General features: G+C 41.3%; 1 protein-coding gene across 3 annotated transcripts in view; it reads right to left on the bottom strand.

The window, feature by feature from the left end:
- Nucleotides 1-25,238, bottom strand: part of RHPN2 (rhophilin Rho GTPase binding protein 2) — a 2,376,893-nt gene that overhangs the window by 49,622 nt on the left and 2,302,033 nt on the right. For all 3 annotated transcript variants that reach the window (XM_044081870.1, XM_044081871.1, XM_044081872.1), the window contains exon 14: nucleotides 23,258-23,410. In XM_044081870.1, coding sequence (XP_043937805.1) covers nucleotides 23,258-23,410 — 153 coding nt within the window. The remainder of the gene's footprint in view (nucleotides 1-23,257; nucleotides 23,411-25,238) is intronic.

Raw genomic sequence — 25,238 nt, 5'->3', positions numbered from 1 at the left:
GCTTTAGGAGAATGTCCTTGCTCTCTGCTTGAATAAGGCAGTCGTCCAAGTAGGGATATATTTGAATTCCTTTTTGTCTGCAAAATGCAATTACTGGTGCCAGGCATTTTGTGAAGACCCTGGGCACAGTAGATAAGCCGAAGGGCAGTGCAGAGAATTGGTAATGCATTCAGCCAGCTATGAATCTGAGGTATCTTCTGCAAGATTGTCTGATTGGGACATGCAGGTATACCTCTTTGAGGTCCAAAGTAACTAGCCAAGCCTTCTTGCCTAGCATGGGCAGAAGTTGCTGCAGTGTCAACATTTTGAATTTTGGAACATCCAGGAAAGTATTTAGAATAGACAGGTCCAGTATTGGTCTCCAGGCTTTGTTCTTTCTGGGTACCAAGAAAAGTCTTGAGTAAAATCCTTGTCATGTCCATGAGAGCAGAAATTTGTTTTTGTGCCTCCGCCCATTGGTTTTGTGGCAGGTCTGGCATACCTTTTGACCTTGGTAGAGCGTGAAAGTGGAACCTGTAACCCTGAGAAACAATATTCAATACCCATTTGTCCTGGGTGATCATGTGCCAATTTTGTGAGAAAAGTGCTAGTTTACCCCCTAAGGGTGCTGCCAAAAGGTAAGTGCTTGGTATTTGTAGAGGAAAGTCATTGGGACTGTTTCCTACAAGGTTGTGATTTGTCTTCTCTGCCTTTGGGGGCTGAAGCACCCCATTGTTTAGGTCTGTATGAGCCTTGGGGCTGAGATCTGCCTCTTGGGCATCTGTATCTGCCTCTTTGTGGCCTGTCTGACATTGGAAAGGACCAATTTTTAGAAGGCCAGTTCCTGCTAAATCTAGATGGCTGAACCTGTAAGAAATCCTTTACTGTCTGCATTGATTTTGCTTTATCCTCCATTTTCTTTAACACCTCTTCTGCCTTAACATCAAACAAAGTATCATGCTGTAATGGAGCATCCAATAATTTTGCTTTAATATGATCAGGTAAACTCTTTTTAACCAAGCATGCCTTCGAATGACAGAACCTGTAACAGCGGCTCTGTAAGATGCCTCTAATGAATCAAAACCATATTGCAAAGTATGCTTTCCCACTTGTTCAGCTGCTGCATGCAATAAATCCTGCATTTCCTTGTTCTCAGGACATTCAGAGCTTGTAATTGTTTTAGCAAAGACATTAGGTATTGTTGATATTTAAGCATATGAAACTGGCAGTTTAAAGCCCTTACAGCTAAAGTAGCAGAGGTGTAAACCTTTTCCCCCCATCTGTCCAGTACTCTAGAATCCCTATCAGAGAGAACACTTTTTTTTTTTTTGCAGTGGAAGCCTTGACCCCTTTGGGACCCTGAAAAATAGTTTCTGGATCAGCAGCAGGGTTTTTATAAAGAAATTTATGAGAATTTGGAACCCTGTAGTACCTATCTGGCTTAACTGCTGCAGGTGGTATAGAATCAGGAGTCAAACTGGATTCAGAAAAAACATCATCAACAATATCTAGTACGGGGGGATAGCAAGGGGCCTGTGCTGAGGCAATAAAAGAAAGTCTCTGAGCCTTTTCTTGGATTCTGAATAATCCCGGCTCTCCCAATGGAAATGTTCCCTCATGGTGTGCAGGGTTTCCCCAAAAGAGTAGTCCTCAGGAGGAGTGGCTGAAGAGATAGATTCTTCAGCATCAGAGTCCTCATAGGGAGGAAGAGAATATCCCTGTTCTGAAGAGGAATCAGAAGAAATAGAAACCTGGTCAGAGGAGTCATAGTCAGTGTCTTGCCTAGGCCTTTTATCAGGAGGAGGATGGGAGCCTCTGATCAGAGTAATTAGGTCCTCGGCCATTTTGAGCATCTGTTTATTTGGCATGGATGACTGTCCAGGAGAATGCTGTACTTGTTTCTTTGTCTTTAAATGTGTTTTAGACTTTGCCTTGGCTGCTGAAGAGGTCTTGATAGTAAGCTGTGTAGGTCTGAAAACACCCTCAGAAGCCGATGCCTGCTCAGCGGCTCCAGACTCATCTGAGAGAATTGTTTCCATAGGCCCAATACCTTGAGTTTCCAGAGGCCTAGCTGTCTCTACGTGGGAGTTGGAGCCGGCCTGTGGCTCTGAGGTAGTGGGTGTCAGGGGCTGCGAAAGCACATCACTGAAAACCGGCGAATCGGCGACTGGCCTAAAAGAGGCTTCGTCGTCGGTTTTGGACCTCGGATGCCTGTCTTCTTCTTTGTCCTTGTGCTTTTTATGGACTCCGGTCGTCGGTTGTTCTGACAGCATTATATAGTTAAACCTTCGGCCAAAGTAATGAAAAGCAAAATCAAACTGACGCTTAATAGTGCGTTGGTTGAATCTAGCACAAAACCAACAACTAGCAATGTCGTGGTCAGGGCCTAGGCAAGGAATACAGTAAGAATGAAAATCCTTATGAGGTATTTGCTTCCCACAAGAAATACAATTGTTAACTTTTACTGACAACGGACTGGAGCAAGAAAAAGTTTCCCCAACGGGGTACTTAGCTTTATTGAAGACTTTGGATCTGAAATTCAAATTTGAAAATCTCAGAAGTTGGCCGACCGGCACTTGCGAACTGCTTTTGCTTCGGGCACTGCGCGGCAAGAAAGACTGAAGAAAATGTCATTGGCTGCATCTTATATACCCCTGGCACGCTGACGTCAGGGAAGAGGCGATAGCAACTGAAGCCGGACCAGGACTTTGGAATTCAGGCCGACTGCGGGTAGCCTGCCAGCAGGATAACCCAAGTGTAATGACTGCAACAGTGAAACACGATGAACATCAGTGTTCCTTTCAATTGGCATTACAGTAAACATCAGGGAATATGCCCTATTTAAAGGCACAGACAAACATGAAAATACAAAATTTACAAAGGCAGAAGTTAAACAATGCTCCAAACCTAAAGAAATGTTTTAGCATATTACAGAATTGCTAAAAAACTAGAAACTAATGAACATGAATTAAAACTGGCCCTAGGCACCATGAATAACAGGCTCCCTATTAAGTAAACGAATGCTTAATATAGCGAATGCTGTTTAATCGACAGCTAAATGTCGAAACAGCAAAATTCCAAAGACATGGAACAGCGATTTCCCCCCCAGGAAAAAAAAAAATCACTGGGCCGTTTTCGGGATTTTGCCGTTTCCTCCACTGTGGTGCAATCTCAGAGTTGGTATATTTAAGTAGGGGTGGTGTGTGTGCGTGTGGGGGGGCCCACTTGTTTTGTGTTTTTTTTTTTTTTGCGGACCAGCGATTTCTTTCCCTGGGAAAAAAAATCGCTGTTTTGGTTGTTCAGAATTTTGTGTTTTCGTTTTTTTGGGTCGATTATACAGCATTTGCTATTTTAAGTGTTCGTTGTTATAATATAGATCCAAATAGCAATGGTGTTTTATTTTGCTACAAAAAAAAAGTTTTAATTAAATCAGCAACAGAATGACAGCTGATGCACTGCCATTATGTTTATTTGCATTTTGTAAATTGTTTGGAATATAGGTGCTAAAGTATTTCAGAAACTGCACAAGGAAGATTACAAAATCTGAGTAACAGAACAGACAGAAGTTATGGATGATGTATGAAACTGTTTCAAATTGGGACCTAAAAACTGGCAGCTGGCTTGAGGTGCTCTATAACAAGTCCTTACTGAAAGTCCCCCCCCCCCCCCAATGCAGGAAAATACTACAGTTAAATCCAGTCTCAAAACCCAAAGAGAGTGGTGAGCCTAAAGTCTATAGACATAGTGTTGCAAAGTAATGAAATATATATATATATATATATATATATATATATATATATATATATATATATATATATATATCTACAAGCTTGAAAAGAGTAATAAGAGAAACACTTCATGTAAGCAGTAATTCAATAATGACAGCAAAGGAAATACAGAATGGATGTTATAAACTGACATTGTAAAGAATAATTTTTCTAGTGTATTTTCAAGTTCTGTCATGATAGCCTTGTAGCAAAATTAAGCAGAACTGACCTGTCCAATCAATTAATAATAAACTGTATTTCTAAACAGTCACATATGACAGACAGTGGGGGGAAGTTCCCAATGATCAGTCCTTTTCCTTTATTTGTTTACAATTTATACTTTCAAAACGATCCTAATGGAATTCATATTACAAATAGCTTCACTGGTGACATAAAAACTGGTTTTGCAATAACCAAGGACAAGGTTTTACTTCAGTTTGCTGTGGAGAGGGACAGTTCATGCTCCACTGAACATACTACCCCTGTGGGACCAATAAAAGAAAATGTATGAAATGTTGTTCATCTCCATGGAGTAAATGGGTGAATACCTCCCTATGTCTAGGGCCAAAACATGGGGCCAACTGGTTAATGGAGAAGCTAACTGACAGGATGTCAGTGAAGAGGCCAACTCCTGCTCACCCTTCTTGAGGGAAGATGGTGGTATAGGATGCCATGATGATAGAAGACAGGATACAGAATCTGTTGTAAGGACTAGATATACAGTTCTCGCCCAGTAATGTGAAAACACTGTAGCTGGAACTGACACGTGTGTAAGTACACTTACACCACTCAACCAGTACTGCAAGGATGCTTGTTAGCCACCAATGGATAACAGTGATTGGCTGAAAAGAAAAGTCTTAACAGCTCTTGGATGAAGCCCTCCTGTGACTGGCTTGTACCCATGGTTAATGAAAGGTCTGGTTGAGTCATGGAGGAATGGCACTCAACAATCAATGAGTGTAAAATACAAATTTGATAAGAAAACCCACTATGGTTCACTAAGTGAATAAATACTAAATCAAGTTTAACCTGAATTTAAAGATGTTGGCACTGTCATTGACTGAGAATTGCCCTACATGTATGTGGGTGTATATATATATATATATATATATATATATATATATATATATATATATATATATATATATATATATATATATATATATATATATATATATATATATATATATATATATATATATATATATATATATATATATATATATATATATATATATACACATACACTCGGAAAGTACAGTTTTGTACCTACCATAAATGTAGATGTTCGAGTGTACACCCTGCTGCAGTCATCACACTTGGATTATCCTGTCGTCAGACGGTCCCGCAATCGGCTGGAATTCCAAAGTCTTGGTCCGGCGTCGGTTGCTGTCGCTTCTTCCCTGACGTCAGTGCGCCAGGGGTATATATAATGCATCCGATGCCATTTTCTTCAGTTTTTCTTGCCTCAGATGTCAGGTGCCCCCCAAAAAATGGTCAGTAATTAGTACTAATTTAAGAAATTTTAGCACAAACACAAAATCCCTCCAGCTATAAGCAAATACATCAGGAAGGTATTGTAGAGATTTAGCCAGTTAGATCAGAGGGGATGGACGGAGGGTAACCTGGACTGCAGCACGGTGTACACTTGAACATCTACATTTATGGTAGGTACAAAACTGTACTATGTTCATCGTGTTACCCTGCTGCAGTCATCACACTTGGGTAGAATCCCAAAGCTAAGGATGGGTGGAGGAGTCATAGAGGGTTAGAGGAGGCTAGAAAGCCCTGCAGAACTGCAGTGGCGAAGCCAGCTCTAGTCTTAGAGTAAAGTGGTAAGTGACAGTGTTTGGTAAAGGTGTGTACTGAACTCCAAGTTGCAGCTTCCAAAATCTCCTTGGATGGAACCCCCCTGAGGAAGGCTGTAGATGTTGCCCTGGTAGAGTGGGGCCTAATGGTAGCAGGAACTGGTTTTCCATGATGGGTATAGCAAAAACGAATGCAATGTCCTATCCATTTAGAAATGGTTTGTTTTGATATAGCCTTCCCTGGTGAAGCTGTAGCATAGGATACAAAGAGCTGGTCAGATTTTCTGAAAACCTTAGTTTTATCCAAGTAGTAATGAAGTTGCCTGTGAATGTTCAAGGAATGCAGGAGTCTTTCTCCTTTGTTCTGTGGATTTGGGAAGAAGGTGGGTAAGTGGATGGTTTGATTTAAAGCCACACTGGAAACCACCTTAGGCATGAAGGAAGAATTAGTTTGTAGAGAAACTCTGTCTTGATGGAAAATGAGGAAAGGTTCCACTGCCATTAGTGCCTGCAGCTCTGAGACTCTTCTGGCTGAAGTTATTGCTAGCAGCAGGGCCATCTTCCATGATATAAACTGTAGATCTGCAGAGAAAGCTGGTTCAAAGGGAGGTAGCGTAAGTTTTTCCAGAACAAAATTGAGGTCCCATGTTGGTGTAGTTGCTCTCCTGGGGGGGCCTAATGTTTTTTGCCCCTCTGAGGAACTGCCTTAGAAGTGGATGTGAAAATAAGGGTGGATCCGTGTTGTAGTGGGCTGAAATAGCTGATGCGTGGATTTTAATGGAAGAAAAAGAAAGTCCTTTGCGCAACATCTCAGTTAAATACTGTAGAATCTGAGGCATGTGAGGCTGAAGTGTATTTTGAACTTTAGCTTGGTTCCAGGCGCAAAACCTTTTCCATTTGTCCGAGTAGGCCTTCCTGGTGCTGGGCCTCCTAGCTTCCAGAATAACATCCATAACTGCTTGGGAAAGAGGAGCTGGCTGGATGCTTAGGTGATCTGCCATGCAGCCAGATTTAAGGTTTTGAGCTGGCTGTGTAGAATCTGATTGTTTTGCTGTTAGCAAATGGGCAATTTGTGGTAAAATCCAAGGTGGGCCCTGGGCCACATTCCTTAATAGTGGGTACCAGTGCTGGCGTGGCCAGTCTGGGGCTATGAGTATCAGTTGTGGTCTCTCCTTTCTGACTTTCAGAAGCACCTTTGTGAGGAGAGGCAATGGAGGGAAGGCATATACTGTCAGGTTTTTCCAAATGAATGAGAGTGCGTCCACTTTCCAAGCTTGATGGTGAAGTGTCCTTGTACAAAATTTTATTAGCTGATAGTTTTGGGGGCTGGCAAACAGGTCTATGTCTGGAAGGCCCCATTTTTGAGTTATCATTGCAAATACTTGTGGATCCAGTTTCCACTCATGGGGATCCATGATGTTTCTGCTGAGGTCGTCTGCCAATGTGTTCTTTTTTCCTGGCAGGATTTGAGCTTGTAACTGAACTTGGTAAGCCAGTGCTGTGTTCCACAAGGTCATTGCTTGCCTGCATAGAGGGTGGGAATGTGTAACCCCTTGTTTGTTTATGTACCACATTACTGTGGTGTTGTCCGTCCTTATTGTAAGTTGTCCTGGATGTAATAGGTTCTTGAAGGCTGTCAGAGCATTCTGTACAGCTAGTATCTCTTTTTGATTGATGTGCAGATTCCTTTGATCTGCAGTCCATATGCCTTGAACGCACTGTCCTGCCATGTGTGCCCCCCAGGCGTAGTCCGATGCATCTGTTGTCATAGTTTGCCTGGCTAGGGGCAAGGTGAAAGGCTGACCCTTGTTGAGGTGACATGCCTGTGGCCACCATAGAAACTCCTGTTGTAGGCAGGGAATGAGAGATATCATTGTGTCCAAGCTGTGGCTGTGTTGAGACCATACGCTTTTTAGGTACCACTGTAATTTCCTCATATGCAGCTTTGTAAATGGTATTAGTAATATGCAAGATGCCATGAAGCCAAAGGCCTGCAGAATTTTTCTTGCAGGGAGTTGGGTCTTTGTTGCCATTGTTTTGAAATATTGAGTCAGTTGTAGTTGTTTGTCTGGCATCAGATAAGCCTTCTGGGCCGTTGTATTCAAGCTGGCACCCAGGAATGTCATATTTTGTGAGGGTACTAGCTTTGATTTCTTTTCGTTTACCGTGTACCCCAGACAACTTAGAAGATGTTTTACAAAAGCCAGATGTTGTAAGAGGATGTCCTTGCTTTCTGCTTGGATGAGGCAGTCGTCCAGGTATGGGTATATTTGAATTCCTCTTTGTCTGCAGTATGCAATTACTGGTGCCAGGCATTTTGTGAAGACCCTGGGCGCAGTGGATAAGCCAAAGGACAGTGCAGAGAATTGGTAATGGGTTGAACCTGCAATGAAATGGAGGTATCTTCTGCAACTTTGTCTGATAGGGACATGCAGGTATGCCTCCTTGAGGTCCAACGTTATTAGCCATGCTTTCTTGCCCAACATGGGAAGAAGCTGCTGTAGTGTTAGCATCTTGAATTTGGGTACTTGTAAAAAGGTGTTTAGAATTGAAAGGTCCAGAATTGGTCTCCAGGCATTGTCCTTTCTGGGGACTAGAAAGAGTCTTGAGTAAAATCCTTGGCCTTGCTCCCGTGTAGGTACCAGCTGAATGGCTCTCATGTCCATGAGAGCTGTAATTTGTTTTTGTGCCTCTGCCCATTGATTTTGTGGCAGGTTTAGCATTCCTCTTTTCGTTGGCAAGGTGTGGAAATGGAATCTGTGTCCTCGTGAAATTATGTCTAGGACCCATTTGTCCTTTGTGACAATGTGCCAGTTGTCTGAAAAAAGTGCGAGTTTTCCTCCCAAGGGAGCTGCCAAGAGAGTGTTGCTTGGCCAGATGAGGTGTAAGTCATTGAATTTGCCTTCTGGTAGTTTGGGGCCTGTCTTCTCCTCACTTCTGTGTTGTAGTGCCCCATTGTCGAGGTTTGTATTGGGCTTGTGGTTGTCCCCTGCTTCTTGGACGTCTGTATTTACATCTCTGTGGTCGGTCACTAGCTGGAAAGGACCGATTTTTTGTTGGCCAATTTCTGCTGAAGCGTGGGGGCTATACCCGTAGAAAATCTTTGACTGTCTTCATAGATTTTGCCTTATCCTCCATTTTCTTTAAGAGTTCTTCTGCTTTAACTCCAAATAGAACATCCTGCTGTAAGGGAGCATCTAGAAGCTTTGCTTTAACATGATCAAGCAGAGTTTGTTCCTTTAACCAAGCATGCCTTCGTATAACAGATCCAGTGACAGCTGCTCTGCAGGAAGCCTCCAAAGAATCAAACCCACATTGTAAAGTATGTTTGCCCACCTGTTCAGTTGCATGCAACAGATCCTGCATTCCTTTCAATTCAGACTGTTGAGGGAGTGTGCTCATTTTTTGTTTTAACTGAGACAGTAGAAATTGCTGATATTTTAGCATGTGAAATTGGCAATTTAGTGCTCTCATAGCTAGAGTGGCTGAGGTGTAAACCTTTTTCACCCACCTGTCTAGTGCTCTGGAGTCCCTTTCAGAGGGTACAGGATTTTTTTGCCATTGAAGCCTTAGCCCCTTTGGGACCCTGGGAGATAGTCTCTGGATCAGCAACAGGGCTTTTATAAAGGAATTTGTGGGAGTCAGGCACTCTATAGTATCTGTCTGGTTTGGCTGGAGCAGGAGGCAGAGAATCTGGGTTCAAACTAGATTCTAAGTAAACATCATCCACAATGTCTAAAACTGGGGGGATGGCAAGTGGTCTGTGCTGGGGGAGTAAAAGAAACTCTCTGAGCCTTTTCTTTGAGTCAGAGTAGTCCTGACCTTCCCAGTGAAAATGTTCCCTCATAGTGTGCAAAGTTTCCCCAAAGGAGTAGTCTTCAGGAGGAGAAGCTGAGGGAATAGAATCCTCAGCATCAGAATCTTCATAAGGGGAGAAGGAATAATCTTGGTCCTCAGAGGAGACTGAGGAAATAGACACTTGTTCAGAGGAGGAATAATCTTCCTCTTGTCTAGGCCTTTTGTCGGGAGGGGGTTGGGAACCCCTGATTAAAGAGATCAAATATTCAGCCATTTTAAGCATCTGTTTCTTAGGCATGGGGCCTTGAACTGGAGACTGAAGTGCAGTCTTTTTAGGTTTAATAGGAGTCTTAAGCTTAGGATACGTTTTTATGTTGAGTGTCGTCGGTCTGAAGACACCTTCAGAAACCGAAGGTGTTTCTGCAGCACCATCTCTTTCTGCAGTGCCGTCGATAGGGGCTAAACAAAATGGCTGCGTCGGCCTAGCACTCTCCACCAAAGGCTCCGAAGCAGTCTCAGGTTCCAAATCTGCGGTAGTCAGGGGCTGTGTCGGAGCCTCACTGAAGACCGGTGAACCGGAGACCGGTCCAGCCAAGGCCTCGGAGTCTGGCTTGGGTCTAGGCTGCCTGTCCTTATCCTTGCGTTTTTTGTGCACGCCGGTAGTCGGTTGCTCCGACGGCATTGTGTAGTTAAATTTTCTACCGAAGTAGTGTCATGCTAAATCAAAGTGTCTTTTTATAGTACGCTTATTAAACCTAGCACAAAAATGACAACCAGTGACGTCATGGTCTGGGCCTAGGGAAGGTATGCAGTAAGAATGAAAATCCTTATGAGGTATTTGCTTCCCCCAGGAAATACAATTGTTAACTTTTTCTGACATCGGTCTGAGGCAAGAAAAGTTTCCCCAATGGGGTACTTAGCTTTACTGAAGACTTCGGATCTGAAATTCGACTTCGAAAATCTCAGGAGTCAGCCGACCGGCACTTGCGAACTGCTTCTGCTTCAGGCACCGCGCGGCAAGAAAGACTGGAGAAAATGACGTCGGATGCATTATATATACCCCTGGCACACTGACGTCAGGGAAGAAGCGACAACAACCGACACCGGACCAAGACTTTGGAATTCCGGCCGACTGCGGGACCACCTGATGACAGGATAACCCAAGTGTGATGACTGCAGCAGGGTAACACGATGAACATCACCAACATTTAACTAATGGTAAGTAACCCATTGGCCAACCTGACAAACAAACTGAAACAAACATAAAGAAAACACACCCACGTGGGGGGCTTCACCCCCCCCCCAATTAAATATACTAACTCCAAAATCGCACTACAGTGGAGGTCAGGTGCAAAGGTCAGCATATTGGCCAAGTAGTTACTTACCTTTAGTTACATGTCCGTGTTCCGAGTGATAGGTGTTGTGGACCTTTTGGTATTCTCTGCTCGATATTATGAAAGTCGGGTAAGTGGGATTTTGTTTACATGAAGGGGACCCATATACACACACATATATATATATATATATATATATATATATATATATATATATATATATATATATATATATATATATATATATATATACACAGTAACTGTATGGAGTTGCGGTTTTGGGGCATTCTGGGAGGAGAATCTGCATTTGCACAGAGTAAAGGAGACCACACCCCTTTCTTATAAAAAGTGGTTCACAGAATGACAGAGAGATGTGGGCCTCAGTGGAAGAAAGAGGAAGTACTGTGGAGAAGAGACAGGCAGGGGACTATACAGCATGAGACTGAGTACTGCAGACATCAACCTCTCTGACAGAGAAAGTGTAAGTACTAAAGAGAAACATTCTGTGACCTGTGGGGAGTAAAACCAAGTATGGAATACTGTGAATAAGAGTTTATTGACCAGAAAAGGACCAAAAACTGTATATTACATTATTTTCTTTTGAAAGACTTTTTGAGTTGACACAGTTTAACACAGAAAGTGTTCTTTTTCATTTTTAAATGGGTAATTCACTATAAATAAACTGCACTTGAAATATAAAGTTCCGTTGGGTGAGAATATTACAATGTATTCCACTATAAACAAACTGTAAAAAAAAAAAAGTACACACACACACACACACACACACACATATATATATATATATATATATATATATATATATATATATATATATTTATATATATATACACACACACACACACACACACATATATATATATATATATATATATATATCACACATATGTACAAATAGGGTTACCATATTACAATATATGCAATTTGTAAATCAATCAATCACTCAATAAAATATGTCTAGTCTATATGTACAAACATGGTTTTTACTTTAATAACCCAGCATTGAGCAACATCCGCCACACTACATGTAACCTAGCCTATTCTCTTAATTCCACAATATACATTATGTAGAAAAATATACATTATCTTTTATATATATGTATATATATATATATATATATATATATATATATATATATATATATATATATATATAGTTTTTATGCCTTTTGCAATATTTTTTTTTTACTTTCTATTCCAGAGCAGAGTCTGGAAATGGCCCTTGGAGATTATGCTCTACCTTGGTTACAAGTTTTAAATTCTATCACATCTATATTTAGCAGGATTCCCTTATCAGTGTCCTGCAGTAAGATATGGATGGTTAGAACTAGACTGTGATTCTGAATAAATTTTACTTGAGACTCAAAACTAAATAGCAGGTGAGAGGCCTAGCAATACAGCCTGTTACTATCTCCCATGTTCCAGTGTTGCTCCAGTTCAAACACTTACTTTCAGCAGGCCTTACACTACAACATCTGTCACTCCCCTGCTGGTCCACTGATGCCAGGCTTGTGAAATTGTTAGCAGCAAAATCCCTGCTGTGGCAAGTCAGCAGGAATGAAACATCATTTGATGCACATATTTATCTATCCTGAAATGCCAACAATAAAATCAAGGATGTATCCTTAGGTTCAAGAAGATGTGACTGCCTGCCATAGCCACTGTGCAACAAGTGAATGAAAGTCAGGTCAAACAGCTTGGAAGTAACAAACCAGAGCACTGGGTGACATGCACAACCTGTCTTAGCAACAAAAACAGAAAGACTTCACTTGTTTTTCTTAAAGTTTTAAGGATAACAGGAGACCTCATTAATATTTAAAAAGCATTGAAAATGTACCCTACACACAGAAAATGTACTCAGCATCTTCTCAAGTCACGGCATGTTCTACTACCTATAAATGTTTCTTCCACTGCTCATGTACATAAAACATGACTTGTTGATTTCTCAACTTCTTTTGTACTTCTTTAGTATTCAGCTTCCTAAGTGTACACCATGATGGACCAGTGGAAAATACTGCAGAATTTTCATTAGGAAATTATCTCCTTGACTTTTTACTTTACATTATCAGTTAGCATACAGGACTAAAGCTCTAAGCTAATGATGTTGATGAGCTGCTTCCTGTGTCTAGGGTACAAGCTTTGATTCCTTCCACCTTCATTTGCCTAGAGTGTGACTTAGAGCAAGTCAGTGTCTCATAATTAGTCCTGAAAAATGAAAATGTATCCAGTGGCCTTACCTCGTCAACAGATAAAAAAAAATACTGGCCATCAAACTTTCAGACATTTGACAAGGGAAAAGCTGACACTGTACAGTGTTTGTAGCCATTGCTTTTTCCTTTTACTGAGCTCATAAACAACAAATTTCTGGGGATTCACATTTACTGAGTAATGTGTCATTTAGAACTGAGACAGATGAGATGGGAATTTTAGGAAATATTACACCTCTTGTCTGAAAGAGGAATGGAGGGAAAGAGTCATGGAGCTAATTAAATTTCAAACTTCCGAAAGGCAATACAGGTTACGCACTGTCTTGTAGTTGATGTAGAAAGAGTTCATTCTATTACATTTACAAGATGGCAACATAAACTAGAATGTCACTGGAAAAATGCTGACATTGTGCAGAAATTCTAAAAACAAGTAGTAGTTTTGAGCAGAGTTGGATCATGGTCAAATGGGTCCCTAGGCAGAGTAACAGACCCAGGCCCATATCCCCCATGCAACCATTCCAGTATCCCACTACTTGGCTGTCTCTCCTCCTGTTACTATAAACACTGTTCAAATCTGTCATTGTGCATACTATTTTCTTCTTTGCTTTTACAGCATTTACAGACATCTGACTTAAAACATTTGCTTTTTTAGTTTTATGGTACAAGCACTGACAGCTTTTTGATAACGGAAAAAAAAAAGTCTGACAGTGAAAACATAACATGAGCAACAGTAAACTTCTCTTCTTTTGAAATTCACATTCATTGAAAATGCATGTGGCCACTGGTGGATTATGTGTACATTTACATCCACAGACATCCCCCAAATCCAGCAGTTATAGCCACACTGCTAATTACTAACTAGACGGGTAACATCTAGGAGAGGATCACAGTCTAATAGGACAGTTCACATACAGGGTGAAAGTAAGATCCATTTGGTCAGTAGAAGCCAATAGATGATAATTTGGAAGGGGCAGGAGGGAGGATGTTTGAACCAGAAGAAAATCAGTCAACACAGATCTATTGTTATGGTAAGGTCATAATTTCACATCCAATGCTGTCTATTTTTGTCCAGTTCAACACATGGGACAGACTCCAAAGCTGTTTTTACCTGGGTGGTATCAAAGAAGGATGTTCCTGACAATGGTGGAACCAAAGGAGGAACATGACCTAGATTGTACATCCAATTCATAATGAGACACTAAAGTGTGAACTGTTGGCCATGTTGCAGCAGCACAGATATAATCAAAGGTCAGTCTACTCATAAAGGCTGTTGAAGTGGCTATTGCTATTAAAGAATGACCTTTGGGCTTCAATGGCTAGGATATGACCTTTTTAGTTTATACGAATGAATTGCAATCTGACAATCATCTTGAAAGTGTAACCTTAGAAACTGCTTTGCCCAGATTAGACATAGAGAAGGCAATAAACAACTGATCAGGTTTACTGGACAGTTTTGTTCTATGAATGCAAAACCTGAGATGGCAGTGAACATCCAACATATGCAGAATATATTCACCTTTGCTTGAAAATCTGGGAAAAAAAAACAAGTAAATTGATTACTGGTAGTCTGACTGGTTTAAACTTGCTTTGGATGCCACCTTAGGAAGAAAGGATGCATTATTCCTTGAGGAACCTCTTTGTGGAAACTCAGATAAGGGGGTTTACAGGGAAGGGCCTGTAACTCTGAAATTCACCTGGCCGATGTAACAGCCAGAAGAAAAATTGTATTGCAAGACAGGAGCATCAAGTCTGCTGATGTTGCAGGTTCAAAGGGATGATGAGTTAATGCTTGGAGCAAAGCAGTAATATCCCATAGAAGGACTGGGTCTCTGATTGGCAAATGTAGGAGGAATGTTTCTCTCAAAAAGATTTTAGAGACTAAGTGATGGTATGGAGGTGTTATTTTGACCTGTGTGGAAATATGAAATTGTAGCCATTTGCACTTACACAGTGGAGAAACTGGAACCACTATGTAAGAGCTCAGACAAACTCCAGTATGGAAGGGATGGGAGCAGAAAATGGATCTTTTCTTTTGACATAACCCAGATGAAAACTCTTTGCATCCACTATGATAAACCTTTTTTTCAGATAACTTTTGGGATGCTGAAACAATCTGAATAACCGATGCTGGAAGCCTGGCATCTCTGGCTAAATTCAAAACTGGAGGAACCAAGTGGTTAGATTCATGGATTTCTGGTCCAGAGGATGCAGTCCGGCTGGGTAAGTTAAAAGATTTGGATACTGATCCAACATCTGTGGGGGATGTACTAGTAGAGGACATAGGAAAGGGAACCATGTTTGCTGGGTCCAGAAAGGAGCAATGAGGATCACTCTGGCCTTGCAATGTCTTGCTTTCTGGATGAATTTGTTCATTAGGGGCAATGTGGGAGATGCATAAAGATGACCTGGGGGCCAACTATGGACCAGAGTGTCTCTTGCTGACTGTCCCTGTGGAGGGATCAGGGCAAAATAACTGCTGCACTTGCTGTTCAAATAGGAAGCAAAAGGGTCGCAGCAAGGTTGGACCCAGAGAGGGAAAATCAAAGCTGTCACTGTTGGACTGAGGGTCACTTGTGAGCCTTTAAGACAGTTCTGCTCAGTTTGTCTACTAACACACTGGATGCTGTCAGAAATTGGTGCAAAGACATCGCCTACTGCCATACTGTCATGGCTTCCTGACAAAGTGAGTAAGAGCAGGTTCTTCCCTGTTTGTTGATGTACCAGACTACTGCCATATTTTCCCCCTGTACGGAAATCACATCCTTGGGAGAACATTCTGAAGTGTCCGTAACACTAGAACTGCTCTCATCTCCAAGACACTAATGTGAAATTGGCTTCTAGATGTGACCAAGAACCTTGGACCACTCTCCCTTCAAAATGCACCCCCCATAAGGGAGGTGTCTGCGGCTACAACAGTCATTGGTGGATCCATGTAACAATGATGGCCTTCCATCACTGAAGGAGATGTTATCCACCAGCAAATTTTTGGTATTTAATGGGTTAATGTTTTAAGACCATTGCACAAACAGGGTCCATTGGAATACTCTCATGTAAAACCTGGCTAGTGTAACCAGTAAAACTGTGGAGTACATTAGACCTGAAAGTCGTACAACTAACCTTGCTGAGGGTGAAGGATGCTGAAGTACCTGTGTAGCTGTCAGACGCAGGGAGAACACTCTGGAGTGAGGTAATTTGGCAATTTGTAACAATGAGTCCAGGCAGCATCCAATGAATTCTACTTGTTGAGTCTGGTCCAGGTGACTCCTGGTTAAATTTATCATGATTCATAGGTTTTGCATTAGATGGCGCAGAGGGTCCAGATGATGTAACAGCAGATGCTTGGAGGTAGCAGTGAGAAGTCAATCATCAAAATATGGCAACCGCTGCTGTTATCTTGGTAAACATTGTGTGGGCTGTGGTAAGACTGAAGGGAAGAGCTCTGAATTGGTAATGATTGGCTCCCAGTCGAAAACAGAGAAATCTCCTGGAATACTTCTCTATGTTTACATCACAGCATGTATCTTAAAGATCTATGGAGCACATCCAATAATCCTTCCTTAGAAGAGGCAAAATGACTGAATTGTGACCATCTGGAATTTTGTCTGTTTTACAAACTGATTTAGATGATTCAGATCTAGAATGGGTGTGAGGTTCCCTGTCTTCTTGAGTATTAAAGACAACCTTGAATAGACTCCAGACTCTAACTGGCAGTTGGGGACTGGCTGGATGACTCCCTATTATAGCAGCTTGGAAATTTCTGCTGCTGCAAGTTTCCAATGACTGGGCGGAACATCAGGAACATTCTTCTTTTTTTATTGAGAGAAATAAAAAGGGAATTGAGTAACCTCTGGAAATTATCTTTAATATCCAGGAATTTGTTACATTTTGCCAGGCTTCCAGATGTGAGGATAAGCACCCTGTACTGCTTCCAGAGTGCAGCAGTTGGGCAAACCTTATAATGTGCTAGTAGGGGTTCTTGCTGAAGGGACAGTGAAAGCCCTGATTTTGCGATCTGCCTCTGCCTCTTGGGCCATGTCCATTACAGTTACCGTTTCCTCTGCCAAGAAAAGGTCTGTCTCCAGGAGTGTCCTGATAATAACCTTGAGATTTGCGAAACCTCATCATCTTTCCACCCTTCTAATTCCTAGAGAAGGTCCTTTGTGTGGTGGAAAAATGGATTCCCACTGAGGAAAGAATTTTACCATCCTGTTGGCTCCTGGTTAGTGTGTCCTTTACTTTTGGTATAAAAAAGCATGGAACCATCAAACTGGGCATTAATGAAGTATGTTTTAAAGTTTTCAGTGAAGTCACAAAGACGCATAAAGGCATGCTGGTGCATAGTAATGGCAGTGCCTGCAGTCTTAGCTGTACCATCAGCTGTGTTAGACAGCAGTTGTATGCTAACATTCAATATTGACAGAAAGGTAGTTATCTTGGGAGTCCATGGTCTTCTGAACATCCGCAGGCAGGTTACCAAAGACAGACCTGGAGACCTCTTTAAGTCAAGTCTCCCTGAAATCGTTACATGAGCCAAATAGTTCAGGGCTCTGAGGGAAAAGGTCTCTAAAGTGTACATCCATTTTTCAAACCTTTTCAACACGCTAGACTCCCTGTTAATGGGGTGGTCAGGGGAACATTCTTCCAACAATTCCTTTTTGGTGGTTGCTACTACCCCCGTGGCAGCTACTGCTTCAATGCTTCCTGTCCTTACATGCTGCCAAGATCCTATCTGGTTTCTTTGGTATTGGTTCCACCACATCAGGGTCCTTCCACACCTGCTGAGATACAATTTCAATCAGGGGATCAGTGGGAGGTACTACCCAGGATGAAGATGAGCCAGAAACAAAGGCTTCCAAGAGCACAGTTTGATCTGGTGAAGGGTTACCTGTGGACCACTCACCTCATTATTTAATCAATTCGAGGATCTCACCAAAGGTGACATTTTCTGAGAGGGATCTTGGGGAGCCTTCACCTTTATATAAATCTGTGTCTTCAGCAAAAGACTCTGGGGATGAAGCTATGTGCTTCTGTTTGCCCATCTGTTTCCTGTGAACCTGTACTGGCAGCTGATCAGACAGGTCAGAATCAGACTGGGAACTCACAAAGTGAATAGTCTTGGAAGCCTGTGGTACCGACTGACTATGCTGGACAGAACAAAGAAAAGAAGAAGCAGAATCCTCTTGAGGTTTGGGTGGAGCAGAGCTGAGTGATAACACCTTTTCTTTCGGCACAGCAAAACTCTCTTGAAAGCTTCGAAGGCCAAAGCTTTACTTGGCCTCAATGAAGATCTCCTCCTGTCTGAAGAAAAAGACTCACTAGCACCGACTGGTTTTGGACCTGAGGCCAATCTAAGATTCGAGCTGTCAAAGGTTGTGGCCTTGAGAGGGAGAGCTGGCTCTGAAAATTTCAGAGTCAATTCATCCCCTCAAGTCCTAGCGCCGATGCTTATCCTCTGAGACTCTTCCTGATGTGAACGCATCAGGGTCAACAGAGATAGGGATACAGTCAAGAGTCAAAGTAGCATGAACTGTCAGCTCCAGCAAAGGCTCACTGGGGCAGGTCAGATACAGGACAGCTAGGTCTGATGGATGGATTTATACCAGAGAGAGAGAGAGAGAAGAGAAGGGGCTGTTGGACCAGTAGTTGGCGTGTTCAGCGGTGACAGCACTGAGAGACCTTCAAGCTGAACTTGCATTCTCAAGAACTTTCTCATCACTCTATCGACATCTTACTCAGTAAGGCTTCTGGATGACCAAACAGAAGAATTCACCAAAGGTGGTCTTGAATATCTTGTGTTCTGTAATATTGGGGAGTGTATTCTTTGTCAGGGAGAATTGAGCCAAGGAGAGGAGGGTCGGGTTTGAGGAACTGATGAATCCAACCTGCTGGGAGATTTGAGATCATGACCAACTGAAGTAGATGGGTCCACAGACTGCTTCTAAAACTTTTCTAACTTTTCTTTTTCTTTCTCCTCTTTTTTTAGTCTTTCCCTCTCACTTGTCTCTTTTTGATTGTATTTGCTCTTGCTTTTGGCTTTGTCCTGTTTCTTGGCTAAGGAGGCAGCAGCAGTGGATGAACAGGTGGCAATTGAAAGAGAAGAGACTCTGTCGGTGGAAGAAGGCCTTTGACAATAAGCTTTTCCTTATGAGTTTGGAGAGCCCTAGTGCTAAAAGAGGCACATGCTTCACAGTCTGTCTCTAGAGGGACAGCGCCCAAGAAGGAGACACAAAGAATGCAGATCCTGTAGGGTGATTTTGTACCCGCATTCAGCACACTTTTTAAATCCCTGGCTGTCAAACATTCTCGAAACATAGAGGTATAGCCAGCACTACATAAAACTATGTAAGTATGTAAGTTAAAACACGCCAACAATTTTAAACAATCTAAAGCCATCTATCGAAAAACCTATGAAAATAACTATGTCTATAGAAAAACTATCCGAGTATAAACAATGTAATTTTTTTTTAAACTATAGTCATAAAGTAAACTGGAGAGACAAGTCTCTCAGTAAGACAGGAGAAGCCATAAAGGATACACTTTTGACAAAGCACCTTCATAGGTTCACAGGTGTGTACTAGGCTAATGGCCTGGAGCCTTTACAAGCCTAGCCCATAGAACACACATGATGCTTCAAACAGTAAACTAGATCTGGGGGAATAAGGTGGAGTGGGGGGAATTATGGGTAGTGGAGAGGCATGAAGCTTCAGAGCTGGTCCCGAGGTCAGATCCAACAATCCATGTGTTGGATGAAAACAGGGAATATCAGATCTTTGCATTTAAGTGCTTCATCGATAAATGCAGTGCCTGCTGCCCTTGAGGAATATATTCCTTGTGCTGCATTAAAAATAGTGTGCCAATAGCATTTCCCAAACATTTTTTAAACTAGATTAGCTATGCAATAAGAAATGTCTGGCAAACAATGACAACAGGTTCATGGTTACTACGCATGCTGTCTTGGAGATCATTAAAAAGCCTAACACAAACTCCAAGTAGCTCAAAAGCATTGCCTGGTTAAATTACTTGCTCAATGTCACATGAAAAGTAAATGGAGGTCTAAAGGTTCAAATCCTGCACCTTTGCCACAAGAAGCAGCTCACTAACAAGCCAGAGCTTTAATACTCTGTGCTAAATATTCAACAATGGCTACATAAGGGATGTTGAAGAAAAGGCAGTTCTGATCTTTACTAAATAATGCAGACTACATGACTTGATAAATGTAAAACCTTCTGCATTTGCTGGAGGCTCTAAAGAAGGTACTGAAAAAATATATTAGTAAAATGTAACATGTTTAAACTACATTACACAATCCAAGTGTACTGATGAATTAATTAATTCCTTAGTTCAGTGAATATAGCAAAACAATTAGAGGTAATATAAATGCTGTAGCTGTAGCTTTTGTGCAACAATCCACAAGTCATACACAAATCAGAAATGTTTCAGCATGTAGTACATTTTGTGTGTTTGTGTGTGTGTGTGTGTGTGTGTGTGTGGGGGGGGGTTACATGCTTGAAGGACACCTATATCTCATTTTTGATATGCTTAGGTCTTCTCTGGCATACTACTTTAAATCACTTAAGTTACTAGGACGTTTTGCATCAACATGTATAGGTCTAACAGTTGGATTAAGGTTCTTACTTTCTTGTACCTAAGGTACAGGGTGTGACTCTGACAAGCCTCCATAAGTAAGAGGGACACTTTCCACAGACACACACATATCTCTCTACCAAATTAAAGCAAACTGCAATACCTGTGAATGAAAGGAGACTCCAAAAACTCCAACACCTGCCTTTACATTGAACTCCAGACACCTGCAGTTAGTTTTGCTTCTCGTTCTACTTTGAAATCTCTCTCCCACACCTACTCCTGTTTCATTGTCTGAAAGCAGGAAACAGCATGACATGGACATGGGCAAAGCAAGAAACTGCTTAAAGTGAACGGTCACACATTTTTTAATTCTTAAAGTTCAAAAAAGTAAGAAAATGTATGTGTGTATATATAAATATATATATATATATATATATATATATATATATATATATATATATATAGGTTGGTTTACTATTGTTTGTTTGAACGGCAAAATATTTGCCGTCTGGAACAACAAAAAGTAAACCAGAACACAAACATTCCGACCAGCCACAATGTCGACCCAAATGATCGACGCATTTGAGTCGACATTGTTACTGAAACCATTACGTGATAGCCATATAGGAGCTGATGTAAATCAGACTCTTATATGACATATCACGTTTTTGCAGGGGTGCAAATCACCCTGCACCCCCCCCCTGTGGGGGGCTGCCCCCCTGCTACTAATATATTCTAACTTCGAGATCGCACTACAGTGGAGATATGGATGAATATCCAATCCCCACTGTACTGCGATCTCCATGCAGATAATCAAATGCACTACTGCATTCGCATAAGTGTGTTCGACTATCCCATCCATTTACGTTTTGTGCACGACATTCTGATTTTCGGCAGCAGTGCTACCAACAAACTGTCATTCGCACAAACCATAGTAAACTATATATATATATATATATATATATATATATATATATATATATATATATATATTTGTTTTTTTTTTTACATTTAATGTTGTGGCCGGGGCCCCACTGCCAGACTGGCACCCTAGGCAACTGCCTAGGTCACCTAGTGCTGAATCGGCCCTGGTTTTGTGTATTGCCACTATTAAGTGAATGTCAACTTCTATGCACATAGACTACATTTCATGAAGGAGAAACCTTACCTAAAAACAAATGATGTCATTATGGCCACCTCCCATCAAAACCAGTAAAATTCAAGAACTAACGTAAACTGAACGTGGAAGTGCACACCATGATGGGCCATCTCCCATCAAGCCATTCTATGGCAGAATAAATAAAAAAAAAACTTAACAGGGTTTCAGAAGCACTTGTAATGTAAAGAACATCAAAATACGACTACAAAAAGTTCTTTCCCCTCATTTTTAGTAATTTAAGACTGGTTTAAAGTATGACTGTATCAGTGTGATTGATAATAGCCTTTAAAAAGATGAATGTTAAATAAAAATTAGAGCATTACCTTGGTCCTCAAAAAGAGTGGCCAGTCTTCAGAATTCATTGCCAGACTATGTTAAGGCAAGTGCCTGTCAGTGTAGAACACTGATGAAGTACAGTAGAACTAAATGTTATGGAATGCTGTAGGCAGGCACATCTACCTTTTCTTAAGACAGAATGTAAACTGAGGTAACAAAAGAGCTGTGTCTGCATTATATGGTGAGGATGGGAACACGTCAAATCTGCAAAGTTAGTTTCCCCCAAGAGTAAAATGCTTGAATGATGTTCAGCAAAACTAACTTTCACCAAGAGTGGAGTTTGCTTTTTTTCTCCACTGTTGTGTGTTCACAGAACTAATACATATAAGTTATTGGGTAGAGGGTGCAGGGGTACTTGACCCACTGCAAAAAATGTTTTCTTTCATTTGCTGAAGGCAGTTTTGGCAACATGTTTTTAAACCTTTTACCATCGCTGAACCTACCTTTGGCGAGTTGACATGATTCTGGGGAGGGTACACTACTCTGGTCTTATTTGCTGTACACTGCTATCAACACAACCAGTCAGATCAGTTAATGAAAGATACTACTATATCACCAAGGATAGCTACTGAATATAACTCTCAAGTGTCCAAATTTTGGATGGGCGCCCTAACTTTGTTCTCAAACTTGTGCTCCATCCCTCCTAAAACTGGAAATTATTTAAAGAAGTTACAAGCTGACTATACCAGCATTTAAAAAGTGCCCCTAATTTGCAGCCTTTATCTCCAGCAGTATGTGATTAAATCCATGACAGAACTAGACTGTCTAGTACAGAAAACCATATACAATGATTTCATACTTCATGTATCCCAGCGATAATTATGTGTAAAGACATCACAGTCTTTTCCCATGAAAGTATCACAACTTGCTTCTCTGAAAGTAACTGTGATGCATGGACACTGAATTAAAACTCCAGCAGGGGAAGTAGCTAAAAATACAGTAACACACCACAAAGACTTTGTTTTATTATATACTAACCCACTAACAAATGACTGAGAAGAGAATGCAACAACCTGTAAGATGAACAGTGCTGAATTTTTATTTTTTTTGTCGAAGTTATTGAAGTGTGAAAAACTTTTAATCCCTACACACCAAGTACTTACCCATCTGCACATATTTGTGCAAGTTCCATTTAGAATACAAAAGTCCAAGACTGTCATGTTTATTAAAATGTTCTAAAATTATTTTCCTAAATATAAATAACTTACACCTATGTAAATATGATTCATTTATACAATACCAACATATTTAAATGATTTACACTTACCATATATGATGGATCCTGGACATTTACGACTTGAATTATAACACCTGTTTCATCCATAGCCTTCAGCATGTTTGTAACCTCAGTCACACCCAGCCATTTGCAGTCAGTTTGCTCAACAGAAACAATATAGTCTCCTTCCCTCAGTCCAGCATTCTGCAAAGTAATTTAATGTATATAGTATAACAACATATATTAAAATAAGGTACATTATGTTTTGTAAGTTTCATAATATACAATAACACCAGATTGATAATGAGTGAAAGTTTCAAATAAGCTATGATTTTTCTGCTGTGTGATCCTGTATATCAACCACTGTACATCATTCCAGGTAGAAAAAAAGTAGTACCTTATAACCAGTTAACCATTAAAGATCACCATCCTAAAAGAAGGTCTGCCCTAAACAAATAGTTGGTGTCAAAACCATGGAATAAAACTAAATGGCTATAATAGCATCCTTCGGTAGGCATGACTCCGGCTGTAACTTTGTTTGTGTCTTTCGGCTTTTCCCGGTTAGGGGTCGCCACAGCGGAACTCCGGTCCACTAATGATTGGCAGTAGATTTTTACATACAGAGTTGCCAGCCCTGACGCATAGCCTTCAACAAAAGTACGCCCATTCACGCATGTCTCCACACAGAAGACGCTCTAGCTGAGAATCGAAACGGCACAACGTCTTGCTGTGAGGCGACAAAACTACCGCAGCACCACCACCGTGGACTCCAGCTGTAACTATCACACTAAAAACACATTCATGAAAACTGATCAGTCAGTTAGGAATAGTACAGTTTTGTACCTACCATAAATGTAGATGTTCGAGTGTTGACACTGCTGCAGTCATTACACTTGGGTTATCTTGCCATCAGGCGGTCCTGCAGTTGGCCATAGTTCCAAAGTCTTGGTCCGGCATCGGTTGCTTTCGCCTCCTCCCTGACGTCAGTGTGACAGGGGTATATAAGATGCAGCTGATGCCATTTTCTTAAGTTTTTCTTGCCTCAGATGTCAGGTGCCCCCAAACAGGTAGGCAATTCAAATTGCTAGTAAACAATACAAAAGAAAAGCAAACAACCATTTTTAGGTTCCTCCCCATAGGTAAAAAGGGTAGATGTCCTAGGTAAGTACCAGAAAGTAAGAGGGGAAGGAGGGAGGGTAAAAGGACTGCAGCAGTGTCAACAGTCGAACATCTACATTTATGGTAGGTACAAAACTGTACTATGTTCATCGTGTTACACTGCTGCAGTCATTACACTTGGGTGGAATCCCAAAGCTGAGGTAGGGAGGCTGGATCTATAAGGCATTAGGGGTGGCTATAAGGCCCTGCAGTACAGCAGTGGCGAAGCCAGCTCTGGATTTGGAGTATAAAGGCAAATGGTAATGTTTGGTGAAGGTATGCACAGAACTCCATGTTGCTGCTTCCAAAATATCCTTGGTAGGTACTCCTCTGAGGTAGGCAGTTGAAGTGGCTGTTGCCCTGGTGGAGTGAGATCTAATGCTGCTAGGCACAGGTTTCCCATGGTGGGTATAGCAGAAACGTATACAGTGTCCTATCCATTTTGAAATAGTCTGCTTTTCAATGGCTTTTCCCTGTGCTCCTGCAGCGTATGCTACCAATAATTGCTCAGATTTTCTGAAAGCTTTGGTTTTGTCCAAGTAGAAGCGTAACTGTGTGTGAATGTTCAAAGAATGTAGCAATTTCTCCCCTTTGTTCTGTGGTTTTGGATAAAAAGTTGGCAAGCGAATAGTTTGGTTCAGAGCCACACTTGATACCACCTTTGGCATAAACGTAGGGTTAGTTCTTAAAGACACCCTGTCCTGGTGGAAGATGAGGAAAGGTTCCACTGCCATTAGTGCCTGTAATTCTGAAACTCTTCGTGCTGATGTAATTGCCAGTAGCAGAGCAGTTTTCCAAGAGATGTATTTTGTTTCTGCTGTGTTAGCTGGCTCAAAAGGAGGTAGAGTTAATTTTTCCAAAACAAAGTTGGTCC

Source organism: Protopterus annectens, chromosome 8.part1, assembly GCF_019279795.1.
Source record: "Protopterus annectens isolate FY-2018-M chromosome 8.part1, PAN1.0, whole genome shotgun sequence".
NCBI classification, from domain to species: domain Eukaryota; kingdom Metazoa; phylum Chordata; order Ceratodontiformes; family Protopteridae; genus Protopterus; species Protopterus annectens.
This window is presented reverse-complemented; position numbering and strand designations above follow the sequence as displayed.